At 38.4% G+C, this 19,267-nt stretch overlaps 2 protein-coding genes across 2 annotated transcripts; both read right to left on the bottom strand.

The window, feature by feature from the left end:
• Positions 1–388: 388 nt before the first annotated feature.
• LOC103699426 (ras-related protein RABA5c-like) lies at positions 389–7,110 on the bottom strand. Its single transcript, XM_039128359.1, has 2 exons — positions 6,572–7,110; positions 389–983 (listed from the first exon to the last, which is right to left on the bottom strand). Exons 1-2 carry the CDS (start codon positions 6,906–6,908, stop codon positions 667–669), a joined length of 654 nt encoding a protein of 217 aa, XP_038984287.1. The 5' UTR covers positions 6,909–7,110; the 3' UTR covers positions 389–666.
• A 3,686-nt stretch (positions 7,111–10,796) lies between these two features.
• On the bottom strand, positions 10,797–18,161 carry LOC103715211 (asparagine--tRNA ligase, cytoplasmic 2-like). The gene is made up of 8 exons (XM_008802769.4): positions 17,296–18,161; positions 16,625–16,861; positions 14,989–15,567; positions 11,962–12,147; positions 11,823–11,881; positions 11,548–11,677; positions 11,361–11,419; positions 10,797–11,211 (listed from the first exon to the last, which is right to left on the bottom strand). The coding sequence occupies exons 1-8, from the start codon at positions 17,695–17,697 to the stop codon at positions 11,028–11,030; spliced, it is 1,836 nt and encodes a 611-aa protein (XP_008800991.2). The 5' UTR covers positions 17,698–18,161; the 3' UTR covers positions 10,797–11,027.
• Between the last annotated feature and the right edge of the window lie 1,106 nt (positions 18,162–19,267).

Here is a 19,267-nt window from a genome sequence, read left to right as displayed (position 1 = left end):
TTACGAGAAAAGTTTGAAATCTGAAAATTTTTTGGCACGCCTCTGGGTCGGCTATGTAGTGAGCTTTGACTAGTTGGTCGGACGCTTCATCGCGAGCTCCCGTTGGTCGGTTCACCATATCGGTTATGGTTAATTCCAAGGCATATCAGATATAATTAAAATTTTGAAATGATGCCCAGAGCAATCTTAGGGAAAAAGAGAAATAGAGAGTCGGGGAGGGAGTGAGCACCTCCAACCATTTCAAATAACAATGGAAGACAAACCAATGTCCAAACACATGGGGAAACACCTCCTGAGTTCTTAACATACAAACCTATCCCCAGGTGAATGAGGAATTTAACCACTAGTCTATCCTGGTCTGACTGCACATAAAACTCTTATTCTACAGTACTGCTCGCAAGAAAGAATAATGGTGAAAGGAATATAACAGTCTGGTTACACAGTTTTACAATGTTAACTACTTTTATCAAGCCATGACAGTAACATGTTTTTCCTAGATAGCACAAGGAATCATCTCTAACAACAAGATTTCCTTATTTTGTAATTTAGACATGAATATACTTCCAGCAATGTAACAAACAAAAACTAATTTGGCTTATGTAATCTTATGGCCCACCATGATAAAGCCTTGGCTCCCAAAACTTGAAGAAAACCGACCAAGTGTAACTAACAGCAAGAGAACTTTTTGGTTGTTTGCTTTGATTCATCAGTTCCATTGCCAGTAATGCTTACCCTGTTGAGCGATAATTCTGCTTTGTAGGAATCTGAGTTTAAGACCTTTCTGCTGACATTATTGTAGATCTCCTTGATAACAATCTCAAAGGCTGCCTTCACATTTGTGGAATCTAGGGCTGAAGTCTCGATAAAAAACAGCCCTTCAGCTTCTGCAAGGCTTCTGCCATCCTCAACAGATACTTCCCTAATATTTGCCAGATCACACTTATTACCAACCAGCATCCTTGCGACTGTTGTGTCTGAATGTGCTGCGACAAGGTTCCACACAGATTTCAGATGCGTAATCGCTAAAAGGCAAAAGAAATCAAAGCACATAAACATGTAGATATATGCTTAAGAAATTGACTCTTGCATCTTATGAAGTATAGATGAACATAAGCAGTTACTTACTAATAGGCTTGCTTAGAATGATTATGTATCACCACCACATTCAAGTCGTCACTCATACAATCCACAAACTTGTTTCATGTTAACTGGCTTCATAAAATAGATTTAGTCTTGATAATATGATTAACGCTGATGAGGTTTCCACATGTATATCTTGTACATTTCACCGTAGCAAATTTCTACAAGGACTTCATCAATCAGTATCAGCAACTTTTGCTCAAAAATGAAATCAATATCAGCTGCTTCTTTGGACATTAAAATCTACTAATAATATCAAGGCCTAGGTTGTTTAATCAATATCTGAATTCAATTAGTTTAAACTATCAGAAGTATTAAAGGATTTGTCTCAAATTACAGAAAAAAGAAAAATCAAAAGTTGACCTCCAACTACCATATTGCTAGTCTAGATAGCTGCCTATGCAAGGTAGTTGTAGCAATTACAGGATATGTCAACCATAGTTACTTTGATTGGGTCTTGGAAGTTTTTAGGCCACTAGCATTTCCAAAGAGGATTCTTGCTAAATTACAAAGAAAAAATGGTGGAATGCCTTTAGTTCCTAGTACTTCAATTTACAGGTCAATGAACTTTTACCTTGATAATAGGCATGATTTGGAAGATGATAGGTGTAAAAAAGAAGAGAAGAAAGTTACGTCACCGGTCAAACTGTATGCACGCATCTGTGTTTGAATAAGCACTTCATATTATAAAAACGTGTGGCCTTATCATTTTGTTTTTTAAGTTCTTACAAGAATGTCAAGTCAGACATTATGTTCAGCAACAATTTTGTTATTCATATGCAGCTCTGGAGCAGCCAGTTCAACATATACATGCATATGGAGGTCACCATGTTTGGTTCTTGAAGACTGTTAACCTTGACATGAGAGTGAGTGAGTGAGTGAGAGAGACAGAGAGAGACAGAGAGAGAGAGAGCCATCAGTTGCTACTACTAGTGCATATGGAGTATACTGTCTTGAACCCTTTCAGTGTTTGTTTCATGAAACCAAGCATGCAGAAAAGTTCCATAACAATTGCGGTGAGGAAGAGTCCTTTATATTCAAACATATCAAGCATTTTTTTTGGAGACTATCAAATGAGAATAACAGAGAAAAGTTTGAAGGGGAAGAGAAAAACACAGCAAAAAATGCATATACGTAAGCAAATTAACCTTTTCCATCAGATCTGATTATGCAAATGCAAATACAATAAATGCTGCGAGACTTGCTACAAAATATATCCAAAATTGATGATTGGTGTCAATCGTTGGGCTTAAAGCAACTAGTGCTCATATGTTGCATAGGACTCTTGCGCTGCTACTTATAAGCAAACTAGTAGGAATATCACCGAACAAAAGCATGATTAATTTGTACAGTGTTGCTCCACTTGTTGAATCATATGTTGTTAAATGTGACTGATTTAAGAGAATGGATTATTAAATGAATGACTCTGTTCTCCTTAAAATTAAAATTAATTGCCAGAAACTATGTTCTGTAATCACTATTTATTTTTTTAAATATCTTGATGTATAATTTTATATAATTGATAATAGGATCTTCTCTTCTCTTCCCCCTCCAAAATATGAACTTGATAGAGATATAATCAAGAGAATCTCATTAACTGAATAAGAGACTTTATTAGAGACTTCATAGTGGTTATCAACATCAGGCATACATAGTACCAAAGTTGTCAAATTGCCTAGCCAGTGTTAGGCATTCAACCTTCTAAAGGCCTAGGCAGCATGGCTAGGTGGCCAAGTGGATGCTTAAAAATTCCCAAAAATTACAAAAACATTTCATGCTTTCATGTATAGTCACATATAGTTCACAAAAAAGCACATCAAAGAATATTATATGGCTAGATAGTAAGGTTGTGAATTTGTTAAGTCATGCAATAATGAAACCTTCGACTTAATTGCTTTGGTTTTCTTAATATTTTTTCTACTAAATGATTTGAAGAATTTAAAATTTCTTAGAAACATGACATGTTCAAGCATCAATCAGTTTATAAGAGAATACGTTATAAATTGCCTTCACTTCTTTCTCTCTTAAAGTAAATACTTTTTTGCTTAAATAGAGAATTACTTAACAAATTTAATGCCTCCACCTACTCAATGAACAAGGTGCCTGCCTGTGACAAAGGCAGCCCCTAGGTGGCTAGGCACCTAGGAAACCAAAACTGCCTAAAGGGCTGGAAAATGCCAGCTACCTAGGTCATTGGATTGTTGAAGGGCCTAGGTGCCTTGCACACTAGAGAGACTTCTAGATAAGCATGCATCAGATGAAGCAAATTCTGTGTAATGCTTAATATCTGGTGCTTGAAATGTCCATTTTTCTTTAAAGAATTCTTTGGGAATCTTGCTTCTTGCTTCAATAATTTTCTAGTGAGATACTAGAAGAGTTGACAGAATGACTTTGGAATCCATTAATGGGTAACATCAAAGTGGTATGAGGGAGAGTGGATCCAATAAAGCTCAACATTAATCTTAGACATGGTTATGTTACCCAAGTTCAACAGTTGCTCCACTCAGGATCTAATTAAAAAAAAGAAGGAAGAAATGCTATAAAGAAGTTGTTTAGAATAGTTTTGCTCCCATTAGAAGTTCCTCTGTCAAACTCTCGCAGGCCAGTTAACAACAAGCATGCATGTGTCGGTATATGTCTGGTAGTTTATTGAACATCATGCCATAAAAGGACAACTTAATATCAAACAACTGAGTTCCAACACACGTTGTCATGCCTAAAGATTGGAATTTTTTGGATAAAACCTTTGAATAGGCAGAACGTGGACTTCAATAAAACATCTTAATTGCTAAAGAGACATCAATGAAGGGAAATGTTAGTAAGGATGATAATACATTAGTAACCTAGAAAGCAAAGGGTGAAAAATAGACAAGAGTCCAAATTGAACTATCCTTGATAATCAGTCTAAAACAGTGAAGTCATTCATATTCTACTTTATTTGAAACTCCTATATGCTCATCCTCAGTGTCCATTTTCTTCCCCACCCAACACTGTATGCCTTTTTAGACATCAGCAACCAAACAGTCTCCTCGACATTATCCGTTAGCAGTAATATGTAAAGGCTTTACCCAGATAGCAACTTTAAGAAGGGAATTAATTATTCAATTAAAGAAGATATTAAAAGAATAAAAGAGAATAAAAAAGAAAAGGCAATTGGAAACAGCCAGAAACAAAGTAATTATATAGCAGCAAACAAGATTTCCCGAGTACAAAACATATAAAGGTTTACAGAAAAATCCTTGATCTGTCATTGTTATTTAGGAATTGGAAAATGAAAGACAGAGCAGGGAAATTGCTTGCGGATATGGCTTTGATTTCTGAAGAAAGTTCATTAATGTCTAACCCTCTAGAGCTTCAAATTTCTCAAATGAAAACTGTATTACATTTTCTTTTTTGGGAGAGGGGCAGGAATGCTATGGGTCTTTATGAGTTTTTCTTTTAGTTTGACAAAGTATTCACTGAGATCGATAAGGCTTCTATATCAAACATATGTAGGATTATTTTGATTAATGTTCTTATCCATTTTCATACAGATTGAGAAATATGACTGTATGAGAAAAAGTGCACAGTTACTCGTAAGATTATAATCCATATTATTGCTGCTTAGTCAAAACGTTCATAACAAGATATAGTTTCATTGGATCTAGAATCCAATCAGAGCAAAAGGTTATGAAGGACCCAAAATTAATGGTATGTTTCCCATTAAAAACTACATGGGGAACATATTGGAGGAAGCTGTAGCATACTCTGCTTATAACTTAAGCATTCCAAGAAAAAAAGGTCCTGCAAAGAGGATGTGTCTTGGCTCCTAAGGCACATACGTTGAATCTCAGCTTGCTCTTTGAAATCAAAAAATATTTTGCTTCCATGTACTTTCCCATGCTTAAGTTAGTTGCTGCATGTGGTGACCTTAAAACTATTGTCTGACATTACATATTCTCAAAGTGACATGAAAAAGAGGATTCGAAAAATTTTCCAATAAAATAATTCTGACTTACTTTGTGAAGTAAGTCAGAATTATCCAAAAACTAATTGTGACCTAGACGTCATGGGTTCAATACATGGAAACAACTTATTTGCACATGAGGGTAAGGCTGCATACATTTGACCCCCTGCTTGAACCTGCAATGATGGGAGCCTTGTGCATTAGGATGCCCTTTTTGACTTAGTCTGAGAAACTAAATGCATCCCTATCCCCAAAATGATCTAAAGAGAGAATGAGGGAAAAAACTTAAAAATCAATTCTAGTGATCCTACGAAGCAAAATTTAAAATTGCATCGCAAATTTGTAATTGAAATAAACGAAAAAAATGTCAAGCCTTAGGAAAAAAAAGCAATTGTGATCAAGTGTCTTACCGGAAGCTAGTATAGATGCTTAGGCCCAAACCCAAAATCATGCACCATATAGAAAAGGCAGATCGACCACATAAATAGATCCATTCTCTTAATAACTATTAGCTAATTTGCATGTTGTCTCCATCTTGTAATTTCTGAATTTCTCAAACTAAAACTGGAATTAGCACTAAGAGTATTAAGCTAGATATATGAAGGAAATCCAAACTTAAGTTTCATCAATCATTAAGGCAGAATAAATCCAGCAAGTGAATACATCGATCCCACCATTCTCCTCACCCAATTTCAGAGTTCATTTCCTTCCTCTGTTACATTTTCTCTCCATTACACTGATTACAACTGCGTTTTCCTTTATTTTTTTAAAACAAAAAAGCAGCAAACTGATTTGGAGAATCAAACCAAATTCCACAATCACTCCTATTGTAAAGGAATAACAGATCTACTGAATCATAAACACATTCCATCCAACCATACCAATCAACCAAATTCTGGATTTATTTTGTTCCTCCATTAATGTTATAATTCATCAACTCCTCCAACGACATCTATCTATCACTAGAATTAATAATCAGTAACCCCAGTCCAAGAAGAAAACCCAAATCTAAAATCCCCCATCATACATAAACAACAACAACAATAGATGCACCACAATTAGCACATCCAACACCGACATTCCCATCAACCAAGCTGTGCCTCTGTTCACCTTCCAAGATCCGTTTCTAATTTCTCCATTCCTCCAACCAAAAATCTACTACTAGAACCAAAGATCCCTGAATCGCATAGAATTAGACCATTACCAACAATATCATCAACAAAGTCGTCACCTTTCTCATGTCCGTCCACCCGTTACGCAGTTCTCCATCTTTCTAACTAATATTAGCAGCAAAACTACATGCCCGCGACCATCAACCATACAAAAATTACAGAAAAATGAGGGAAAAAGCACAGATCTACGACAATTACGCAAAGATTCCGAAATCTATCAATTCTCCAACAAGAAAGCAGCAGACTAGTACTGGCAGCAGAAGCTGGAGAGAAAAGAGCAGCAGGGAGCATATAGTCTATAGAGTAGCATTACTGTCGAGCTCGTGGAGCCAACGGGGCACTGAATCGAAGGTGGAGCGGCGGGAGATGTCATAGACGACGAGGGCACCGACGGCGCCGCGGTAGTAGGCGGAGGTGACGGCGCGGAATCGCTCCTGGCCGGCGGTGTCCCAGATCTGGGCCTTGACCTCCTTGCCGTCGATGTCGAGGGTCTGCGTCTGGAACTCCACCCCAATGGTAGCCTTGGAGTGGAGGTTGAACTCATTCCGCGCGTACCTCGACAGCAGGTTCGACTTCCCCACCGCCGAGTCCCCGATTATCACCACCTTGAAAAGATACTCCTCCTCCTCCTCCTCCCCGTCCGACGACATCCTCTCTTCTCAATTCTCTCTCTACACCGTCTTCTCTGAGTACTCCCAACTCTACAATAAAGGTGGTGGTTATTTTACGTAGTGTTTGCTTCTTTAATCTTCGTTAACGTTGGATGAATTGGTGGGGTGGAAGAGTTTTTCTGACATTCAGACACTAGTCAAAATACTGCCGTGAGACCTTCCATTCTTTCTCTTATTGGAAGTTTGGAGCCGGGCAGGAAGTCAAGACAGCACTAAAACCTCTCACCAAACAATGCATGCACTAAAACTAGCTTGAGGCCCACCATGGCTGTATAGTTTGGACACAAGTGGTGGCATGCACGTCCTTCTTTTCAAGCTAGCTAAAATGTTTGGGCTAAAAGCTAAGCCACAGTTCGGCCATGGTTATTGATTGAATTCAAAAAGGCATATGCCATCCACTGCTAAAAAATATCGGTTAATGATGGAATAGTCTTACAGATAAAGTACGTATATTGTGAGGCCAACAGAGCTGGCTAATCATTTTAGAAAAATCTTATGACTAGAAGAGAGAATTATTCGGTGTGCTTTTGGATTTATTATTTTTTGATTTTTTTTTGCATGTATTTGCAATGGCGTGTATGGTATATTCATTTCAGGAAAAAAAAAAAACCGAACCGCAATCCAACTACAATTAATAACCACCTATCCCTTGTATACCGTGCCAATTCTTAGTAATTGTTCTGAAAAACAAAATGGTGATATCAATAGCAGTGTTCTTGCAAAAACTACTGCAGAAGCACCAGTTCCTCGTACTGGAGCCTCATCATATCAGATGGCGTTTGCGCTATCTACGGTAGTATAAGGCGGCAACAACCCTGTTAAAGAGACTTGCACAAATTTTGACGAATTTTTGATTCTTGTGTAACTTGATCTCATTTTTCAATATGATTTTGGTCGACGGTAATATTGTTTGCTATATAATATTAGGATTAAATTCATACAACACAACCATCAAAGTTCCCAGGCCAGTAGAAATATATGAGCTTGCTGGGGGGGAAAAAAAAGAGGGAATGTATGAGAAATTGGTCAAACCTGTAACCCCACCTACGATCCAGAATTTTTGTTGTTTCTTTTTTGGAGACAAGCACCAACGTTTTGTTTGGCGATATTGATGGTTTTCTCGAAATTTTGTTTTCTTTCTGCTGTCGATTCTGAGATGTCGATATGAATCACCTCTATGGATTTGCAAAATAATGGACAAAAGGTGAAGGCTTGTCAAATTAGTTCTGACCGAACTCTCTGGTGTTTAAGTCGGTAGAAATTTTATGAATAGAAAACATAGGAAAATGAAAAAAAAATGAAAACCGGATATGCTACATATTAACTTGAAAATGGAAGCACTAATAAGAATAGCTCTGGGGAGAGCGTTAGAGCATATGGAATGGCAGAGAGAACGAAATTGGATGACTGGCAACTCACACTTGAACTGGTTTGATAACTTCCTTACCCGAAAAGAGCTTACTGGCTTATTTCATTTTTCGCCTAATGACTGCAACTCCAACAGAATTGAACTAGCCTGCTATCGAAGGATCGCCAGAGAGATAGTTTCCTCTAACCAAGTTAATTTTTAGTTATCTTTTTTGGAGAGCATTCAGACCTATTTATAGCTGGAGTTTGAATTTTTTAGGATCGTATTCTAATAAACTCAAAATCGTGCTATAATAGACTGGACTGCCTAGGTAAGGGTTCTCCCATGATCTCTTCAGTAAATGGAGGCTCACACATCACCTCAAAGTTGTCTCTAGCTTCGACCTTCTACTCCTGCAGGGCTTTGATTTGGTCGTGTATCTCTTAGATTCTCAGGTCCAAGTCGGTTTTCTTCTTTGAGACTATTTGGTCGGTCTGTAGAGAGATTTTTGAAATTGGATCTAGTATTAGAATAAGGATGAGGGTGACCCTGCCTTTGAGTCTTGTCATAACCTTCGGGGTGGGGATGGCTGCTGCCCTGGATAGGCTTATCCTAGCGGTCAAGTGGTCCTACTACCAACGGAAGGATCTACTGCTATAGCTCCTTCACTATCAAAGTAAGAGCTCGCACTTGCTGAGTTAGCAGGCCAAGTTTCTCTGCATCGGTGGTTTCTGCATCTGATTGTAATGGCAGAAACTTTGGGATGCCCCTCCAGAAGCCACTAAATTACTATTAGACGGCTTCTAAGCCATTGTTTTTTCTGCACACCATTTTTAGCCTTTGTTTCTCACAGACAAGACCAATTTGTTGCTGCAATCTTAGGATATTGGTGTGGATTGCCTCCGGAGATCTACAAAATAATGGAAAAAGGATAAAGGCTTGCTGGATTGGCTCCGGTTGGGCCTTCTGATGCCTAAGTCAGTAGAAATTTTATGGATGGAAAATGAATGAGAAAGAGAGAAAGAATGAAGAACAGTGAGATAGATTCTCCTGTAACCAATTTGCTGCTGTTTTGGTTGGCCTACCCTCTGTGTCCGAATGAGGAAACCGGTTGAGTTGACTTTAAGGAACCTCGAACGGTTGGGGGTTGCAGCACGCACGAGATGTTTTCTGAACGAATTCCTAGTCACCACATCATATCGACTATTAATTGTCAATTTTTTTTTCTTTCTTTTAGCATGCGATGGTATGACCGCATCGTCCAATTCATATTGTCAACCTGGCAAGATACCATTTTAACTATAAATTCCTTCAACTCATAAAAAACTCTTGAATATTATAACCAGGCACCCAAATGCTCCCTAATTTGTTGATGGTGAGAGTAGCTTCTAAGCAACATCTTGTCATGGGCGCGTCCTTTTTTCATCTAACACAGCTCCAAGAAAAAAGAAAAAAAGAAGACTACATCCAAATTTCAAATTTTAAAAATATAATGACGAGAACCTAATGGGACACGTGTGGTATTTAGACCATGCGCCACTATAGCCATCATGAAAAGGAACCATGCCATCCTGTCTTCATTAGTTCTATAGTGGGGTTTGATTTCTCTTTAGAAATGTCTCCCTCAGCATTTGACCAACTTGCTTGCACGTCCATATGTTGTGGATTATGCATGACCCCTCCAAATTGCTTGATTAGGGCTAGGAATATTGCACATGGCAAGGGGAATTTTGGGACAGGTTGCGGCACCGTGTGTATGAACGTGCGGCTGCGTAAAAACTCACCTCATATCCATGGTCATACCACATGTTTGCAAAGGTTAGCAGGGCTCTGGAGAGTCTCGAATCATTTGGGATCACACATGTATTACGGAAGACGAACAGTGCGGCTGACTGGGTCGCCTCCTTTGTAGCACATCACACTAGGATCTTTGTATGGAATGGTACTATCCCTATCCCGCAGGGACTTGCTCATGCTTTGTATTTTGATGCTTCAGGGGAAAAAAGTTGGCATGACAAGAGCCAAGAGATCAGCCGGTCGCCGTCCCAAGAGATTTTGGTCCACATTTTTTTTTTGTACAACGGCGGTTCACACATGATGGATGTGGGCGTAGCCAACTGATCCACATTTCAAAGGTGAGAGGAGTTTATAAGAACAAATGCTCATACCCTGATGGTCAATTAGCACTATATAATGGGAGTTAGTGGATGATGATTCATGTTTCATAAACTTCAGATAATGGGAATTCCTGGATGTAACCAACATAGTTGTGCCCTAAAACATGGTGGGCCGTCCCAGTGTATTCAAGTAGACAATGGGAATTGTCTATTAAATTTACATATCTTGGCATGCACAAGAACCAGATTCAGGTAGATCAGATGGTTCCTTATCATAGATCAAAACGAACAATTTATTGTGTCATTTATAGCTCGATATACGGTAACAAGCCTCTAAAATGTTTTGTATGTAAACACTGGAACAATTTTAGATCATGCTGAACAGTGTAGGTCATCTGGATGGAAGACTAAAAAATAACTTGCATAAGTTTAGAATAAGAATACTTTATATCCAATGTTCTGCATTTTGTATGGAAGAACTGGTAAGTAACAATGTGGAAACTGTGGTCTCCATCACACGATGTCACTATAATAACAATTTTCTTGAGAATATTACAATGCCAATAAATTTTTATTGAATACATGGTTCATTATTGTACGCTGCTTCGTGCCATCATCAGGTATGTGAAAAGTCTATGTATTTGCAGCGCCATGGGTTCTGGGGAATGGAATTGTGTCTCTGATGTCACGGAGGCCAGTGGCAAACATAACCATCTTCTCAAACCCAAGGCTGAAACCTGAGTGTTTGACAGTACCATGTCTTCGAAGATCCAGATACCAATCATACTGTTCTTGAGGTAGACCAAGCTCCTCGATCCTGTAACAATATTTGCAGGTGGGTCTTTGCCCAATTACTTATATGTTCACCGCAACATATCCAAAGTTAATTGTCTAAGAGATACAAATAATCTTAGCTCAAAAGAGAGACAAAATTGTGCACCATAGTACCCAGATAAGATCGAGTACCTCTTACTAATTATATCAATGCGCTCCTCCCTTTGGCTTCCTCTAACCAGAACTCCAGCCTGTGGATGAAAAATCCAGCTTAGTGACAGTGAAACACTAGTGGTGCAGCTATCAAAAGCTTAACTTATAACTAAAAGTCTAGACTGTGGTTGCACGTCTTGAACTTTGTTGAGCATAAAAAAATTACCTTGGGTGCAATGATATCAAAAGTAGAAACTGTTTTTCCATCATTTCTGATGCGCACATAAAATGGCTTGACCTCTTTTGGATGCTCATAGATAATCACTGGCCTTTTGTAGATCTTTTCTGCCAAATAACTGCCACCATCACAAACAAATAGCAGAGGAATGTTGACATCATGGGAAAGGCACAATGAGGTACTAATATTTAAATGCATGGCAACCATGAAGCACAAACTTATTTACCGAATTGAATTTCCCTATTCTCTAATTGAAAACATACCTCTCATGCTCCTCAGATAGACCCTGATCTACTTTTGTTTCAAATGTCTGATCGTTTACCTGTCCATCATTTTCCATTGTTCAAATTTTTCGACCAAACAGTTTCATGGCTTCTGCCAAAAAATATTCTTTACAAGTACCTGATTTAGAACCTCCAGCGCGTTTGTGTAAGTGATTCTTGCAAAAGAACTTGACCCTATTGACTGAAGGCGATCTATGCAGTCCTTGTCTATATGTTTTGACATATATTGTATGTCATCAGAACAATTCTCCAACACCGAGTGACAAATAAATTTCAAAAAATTCTCCACACAGTTCATTACATCCTGGAAGCATCAATACAGAATTTTTTTTTTGTCAAAAATCTTAAACTTTGAGACATACAAAAGGATAGTCAGAAGTGAAGTGAGGATAAAACTGAAATATTGAAGTACGGAACACATTTTCTCTCTTAACAAATTCATGATAGTTACCCTCGAAACTGGTAATCAAGGACGATTTAGTATCAACAATGAGCAACTGAATTGTGAAATGTTGGAAGCTGGTTCCGTGTAGGAGACTGGAAAGGCAGGGGGAGTGTAAGTGACAGTCAACACCTTATTCTTCGCTACAACTTTTCCAATGTGACAGTCAGAATGACCATTACATAACTCTGTCAATGTTTGTAGAATTTCATATTTTAAAGTATGTTCATAAAGAAATTGATGGGCTTAAGCCCTCCTTCCCCTCAAAAAACAAAGGTTCATAAAGAGAAAAAGACACGGTTAATATGAGATTTTAATGCCATCATATAAATGGTACATGTATACATATGCATATATGTATATGTATTGTGGATCAAGATGTTACAGCTAATATCTACTGTATTGACCTGTACCATTTCATGTGGTAGTAGTACGGTACCAAGGTTCGATGTGGTATATGAGCTAAATCGGTTCGTATCGGTCCAAACTGATCAAAATTGCCTCGTACTGCCCAATACCGACTAATGCTATCCAGTTTCAAATAGTACCAGGGCTGAGAGTGACAAAAAGTGTTGGAAGTCTATCTCGGTACTAGGTGCTTACTGTACCAGTACCGACCAAACCATACTGAACAAGTATCATGACAGTACGGTTGTTAATACCAGTTTTATGAGCCTTTATAGTCATTAAATATGTATGTGTTGTTGAATCTTGTTTAAGATAAATAGTTGATTATAATGTCATTATAGTGTAATAGTTTCAGCCATGCCTGTCATGGAGTAATAACATCCCCAAAATCATGTCTTTGGGTTAGCACCCCTGTAGTTCTAGGGATTGTAGTTGTCACGTCATAGGACATAAAATAGTTCATTGACGCTTGATAAAAAGTACTAAACCAATGAAAAACATGGTTCAAATTTAAGGATGAAATGAGGCGAGCAACATTGGTTGAGTGGGTGAAAAGAATCCATCAAGGATAGGTGAACTCATAATATTATACGAAAAATCTCATAGAAAAGGTTCCCAGCAGAAACTTACTGCAGTGACAGAAAGATCATGCTTACTGTCATGATCCACTCACTGCCTTACAAAATCATCCCAACAGAGCACCAATAACTCAATAACCAGGCCATCAAACTGCCTGAGAGATTCATAAGGACAATGGACGAATAACAAAACACCAAGCATACCAATGCATTGCATCATGTAAGCGGGAGAGGAAGTGAGCTGAACACGAGCCAAGCCAAGCCAGGCCTAGCTCTAGCTTGGATCCATTAATAATCAAGCTGAGCTCAATCTAGTTCATTTAGTTTCAAGCCGAACTCGCACAAATAGCTTATTTAAGACACCTAGTGATAGTCTAGAATTATTTGAGGCTTTCATTTACATAGTTTGGAGTAATAATCCTAATATATTTTAATCTTATAGTTAACATACACTCGACATAACCTATACTAATCTATAACCAATAATTATAAAAATAATTGCTAGTATAATTGATATAACTAAAATAATATATAGTTATGTAGATGGCTTAAAAATTAAAAATTTCAAGCTAATTCAAGCTGACTTTGAGCAAGCTAAGCATAGCTCTAGCTTGGCTCATTTTTTAACGAAGTAAACTAAACTTGAGCCAAATTCTGTGCTGAACTCAAGTTAGCTTGCAAACAGCTTGCTCAACTGCCATCGGTACGCGTAAGCAGGCCTCTAAAAGCAAATAATGAAGACAATATAATTTCTGGTTTGGACCATTAGATCTTAAGGCAACAAAAAGATAGAAAAGTTTGCAAAATTAGAATAACAACGATACTTGATAGTTTTTTAAGGTGAAAACAACACAGCTTCCACAGCTTCTTTTATCACCTCACCGGTAATTTCAAAAACCATCAGCTTCCACTTGCACTAATTTTGAGTTAATAATCAGGTTAGACAAATTGTTCAAGAAGTTCTGGTCAATGCATTACAGTGACAACATTATTCTTTTCAATAATAAAAGGAAGATTGGTCTAATGCGCTCAGATTAATACCATAGTAGCATTTTATACTACTCTCTTCACTGAAGCACCAGACACAAATTTACTTGGATTTGATGCCAATGGTTACCTAGCTAAATCTGGCCAGGCACCTTTCTGTTTTGATGTCTAGTTCGATTTTGACAATGTTGAGTTACTTGTTTGAGTTCGATGGTAAAGCTTAACCCCTAATTATTGTAGACCATTTTAGGTCTAATTAAGTTTTAAACTAGTGGTTTTAAGCTTTGACAGTCTGATTAACATTGAGGATTTTTAGTGTCAACCAAGACAAGATTTTCAAATCGATGTCTATGAAAATTATGCAATTATTTTTCCAATTCATTTATGTTTCAGTACCATGTAAAAATATTGTCTGTTTTGTTCACTTTCTTCTTGGGAAGTTGACATCCTGAAGAAAACTTTTCCAAGAGCAAGAATTATGATCCTGTAACACTTTTAATCCGAGTTGCTATAAATAGACGAACTGTCCAGTTGTGAACTCAAGCTAAATATCCTTCTTTCTTTCTTTTTTACTTTTGTTCCTCCTTTTTTCTTTTGTTTGTCTAATGTGTACATCTATGTCGTCAATAAAAAAAATAAGCCTGATATTCAAGTCAACTCAAAAAGTATTAAGAAATAAGAAAGGGATAACAAGATGCAAAGAAGCATGCATAACATGACATGGACCAACCTCTAATTCTGAAAAAGCCAGTTCAGCCTCGACCATCCACATTTCTGCCAAGTGCCTTGGAGATAGAGAATCATCTGCTTGAAATATTGGTCCAAACGTGTAAACACTACTAAGTGCACATGCATAACTTTCAAGATGAAGTCTCATAGAAAATGAGAGATATGCTGGACAAGAAAAGAAATCCTTGGAGAAATCAACTTCTCCAACTTTTATGAAGGCTGATTTTTGTTGCTTTTCCAGCTGTAGAGCTAGCTCATTAGCCTTCTGAAGATCCTGGAGTGCATCAAGTAGAGCTTCTTTATTGCTGTCACTTCTTTTCAGCTCATCAATTCTATTTTTTTTCTCCCTTATTGCGGCCTTGACTACTTCAAGGTTGATGCGTTCATCATCACTTGTTTTGATTAACTTTTCCATCTCATCTGATTTGCTGAAAAGAGTCGTAACATGGAACATCTTGCTACAAACTCTTGAATCTGTAGTTGTGATGATAGGCATGTGAACATATAAGAAACCATTGTTCTGGAAGAATGTATGAGTAGCATACGATAGGACATTACGGATACGATTGACAGATGCAACCTGCATGATTAATATTGCAAATTAGAGACGCAAAAATGGACTTTGTATATACATATGCAGTTGCCCCCCCCCCCCCCCCCAAAAAAAAAAAAGAAAAAGAAACTTGTATATAGTCTTTTGGTTTAAATGCATTTAGATGTGACAATCAATAGGAAAGAACACTTATTTGTTATGTCCAATAATGAAAACAATTACCTTTACCATGAACCATTAATAGTTTTCTTCGTTTTTATAAGAGAATAAAATTCATTTTCATATCTTTCTTCCAAAAATTTCATTTATACATCATCCTAGTTTAAATGCATAAACAGATGTGATGATAATAGATAACAGAACTAAGTTCAAGTGGCTTTACCATTCTTGTAAATCCTTAAAGAAATCTGCTCTATATTACATTTCATATTCAGACTCAAATAGTCTCCCATATTAAAGGAAATTTTATGTTTGTTTCTAATTGTATAAATTCACGGAGCAAGTTCTATTTGCTAAATGCAACTGGGTATCTGAAGTTAGCACGATGAAGCAGTCAAAATATAGAAAAGAGTGCTTATTTTTGCCATTGCACTCCTATAATCCAACAAAGGAGGTAGCGTGGCCTCTTGAAGAAACATAAGATTATGCTGTATATCAAAGCCTGTAGCACCCAAGCATGGGAGGATATATGCAATCCCCTTGGCTTTGTCCATGGACCTCATTTCAGAGAGATAATTCATCAAGAACATTACATTCATTAATTCGCAAACATAATTGATGCACTAGAAGAACATCTAGATATACACTTCAACCATGGGCACTTGTGGATACTGTGCATTCAAGTTAGAATAACTGAAAAGCTACTTAAATTGTTAAAACTTTTTTTAAACTTCTTATTTCCAGCTTTATTTTAGAAAAAGGAGCAAAGAGAATAGATGGATGGGGATTTTCAAACAAGGCCATCTCAAAGAGATTCGGAATAAGAGATTATCCAAGAAAGTGATGTAAAGTCAGCATAGATAGTATGATAATTAGAGAAAAGCCAAGTATCAGTCGACAATCGAAAATTTGATATTCAACTAACCACAGTTGTGCGAGGACGGAGGTGGGGATAAGCTCTGACAAATTCCAAAGACAACCTTGTCTTTGCTAGTGGATATTTCTTGATATCAACAATCCCAACATGTAGAATCTTCTCTACTTTAAGTCGCACAACATGTTTGCTTGGCGATGGTATCTCCTCTAGCACACCCTCCACCAGGATAGAAGTTCCAACAGACATAACTTGGCCAAGAAGAGACATGGAGGAGTCCACCACTATCTGAAAAATATTGCAAGCCAAGTCAATGAAAAGACCCTATAAAATGCATTTCGCACGTAAACCGACAACATATATTTGTAAAAACAGTGACAGCATTTCCATGTAATTTTGAAAATGCCGAGCATCTACATACTAATCTTCAACTAGTATAGTTTATCAGCAATACAGAGAGTAGGAGTAAGTTAAAGACTTTCTTCGCCCATCCTTGAGATGCTACAAGCACTAGAGTCTATGCAGCTATTTCACTAAGAATTTTTATGATCATTACCAACCCATGTCAAGACACCCAATCAATCTGTAATCAAAAATCGTATATTAGCAATCATAGATCAAGGTAGATGCCAGAAAAATATGTGTGCTTTTTGAAATACTATTGTAGAGAATTCTCATCTACACTGGTTATAAAATAATCAATAATTCTAGCAAATCCAAACCTGAAGGTTGGCGACACAGGACCCATCATTGATGCTGAAGTAAGCAACAACCAGCTCGCTTTTAGCCGGCCCTGCAACAGGTCTCGGAACAACAGCTCCATCTTTTCCCAACAAAATTCTTGCAATTGATCTGAGGAGAGGAACCCGAGACAAGAGGACTTCGCAGCACGTCACATCCGGCGCCTCCGCCGGACCTTGTGTCAGCTCCGAAACACCCTCCTCTGCCTTCTCTTTCCGCCATTTGACCCATCCCCCAGCCACAACTCTCTCTCCGACCAGTCCCAGTCCCTTGTCCTCGCGACACAAGATCGACTTCAAAACCACCCTCTTTGAGTACCTGAACCATTCGACTGATTGCCGCTGCTGCTGCGCATCGAGAACTGCACCTTCTTGGGAAGCCATCTTGCTTCTTTCCGGGAAAAGACGATGGAATATGAGGTGGAGTCGCAGAGTATATAAGTAGAAGAAGAGGAAGAGATGGGGTCGGTGGTTTTCGCGCGAGGAGTTTTGGAGGCGAAGGAGAGAAGGTTTGGGGACATGGCTTCGGTTTGGGAGACTTCACCGGGGAAGAGAGAAGATTCTGTTTGCTGCGGTCGTCGCCGGAAGGTAAGGGATAGAGGAAGGGTGGAGGGAAAGGAAGCAGAGGTTTCGAGGTTCGGGTTCCGGATTTCTTCCCCGCTAGGTGTTCGTGGGAATGAAAATTTCAATTTAACGCTACGATTTGGTTTGTTCTTTTCTTGATCAACGCCACTTAAAAAACTGATCATTTCCTTTACACAAATGACACAATAATTGCAGATAACACAGAAAAAGAGGACGGGAAGTGGCTTTTATGGCTATTTTTGATGCATTCATTCATTTAAATAGAAAACACAGCGGTTCATAGACATTGGTAGGTTCATCTACTATCACAATCTTTTTCATCCAATATCGTGACACCATCATTATGGTTGGCTTCTCGAGAGAGGAAAGCCCACCTATGGCCCGGGTCCTACTCGATCCTATCAGGTCTTCCTCAACTTTGGTATTCTTTAGCGAGGGGTCTAATAAAGGTTGTAGCACATAATGACATTAGCTCTCATACCATTTGTCAAGGATTTAATCCAAAAGCTCGGGCTGTTAGAAGGAGGATTGGCTGCTAATAAATCTGTGCCCTTTTTTATTAGTCAATATGGGACTATGATATATTTTGTAGTTTTTTTCTTGAAGTAATACTAGAGAATAAAGGAACTGTGAATCAATCTATGGTAGAGGTTCCATTCTTTGATATTAATGTCAAGTTAAGCTTCAATTAAATGTTATCTACTTCAACATTGTCTTCTTTTAAACCCAAGTTTATTGGGCCTCAACCTTTTCTCTCGCCTTCTTGGCTGCCAACCGCTTCTCCTCAGCCTGAGCTTTTCATCAAATGGCCTCGCCAATGCAGTTTTTGACACCCTTTGATTTCCGTCGGTAGGAGCGGATGATCTCAACGAGCACTCGTGTAGCATAGACCCCTAGTGAGTAGAAAAAGAATAGTCAAATTCCAATAATCAAAGAAGAGCTTCGAAGTACCGAAGCTTGTGCCCCTACCTTAATAGTAGCATGGCATGACAACGAGATGATGCTCTCGACCAACCGCTTTTGAAGCTCTTCCTTTTCCTTAAGGAAGCACAATCCCGGACCATATCCCATATGACTTGGTGGTCACCATACTGGAGCACCGAGTTGGTGATGTTGACTGGCTAATCCGGTCAGAAGGTTGCCGACCCGGGCCTTTGTGACGAAGGCTGGGATGTGGAAGTTGAAGCTTGTGAGACCCAGCAGTAGCAGCCAAGGTAGGCTTCAGTTCAAACACCTGCACCGAGGTTGGGGTGGACTCTAGAGTGGATGTCGGAGCCTAGGGAGCTTTGGACTAGCCATTGAAGCTAGGGCTGCCTCAGGGGCAACTATTGAAACTTGAGTGGCCTCTAGAGTGGCTGTAGAAACTAAG

The sequence above is a fragment of the Phoenix dactylifera genome, chromosome 7 (genome assembly GCF_009389715.1).
Source record: "Phoenix dactylifera cultivar Barhee BC4 chromosome 7, palm_55x_up_171113_PBpolish2nd_filt_p, whole genome shotgun sequence".
NCBI lineage: Eukaryota > Viridiplantae > Streptophyta > Magnoliopsida > Arecales > Arecaceae > Phoenix > Phoenix dactylifera.
The sequence above is the reverse complement of the archived record's forward strand: the minus strand, read 5'-3'. Positions and strand labels throughout refer to the sequence as shown.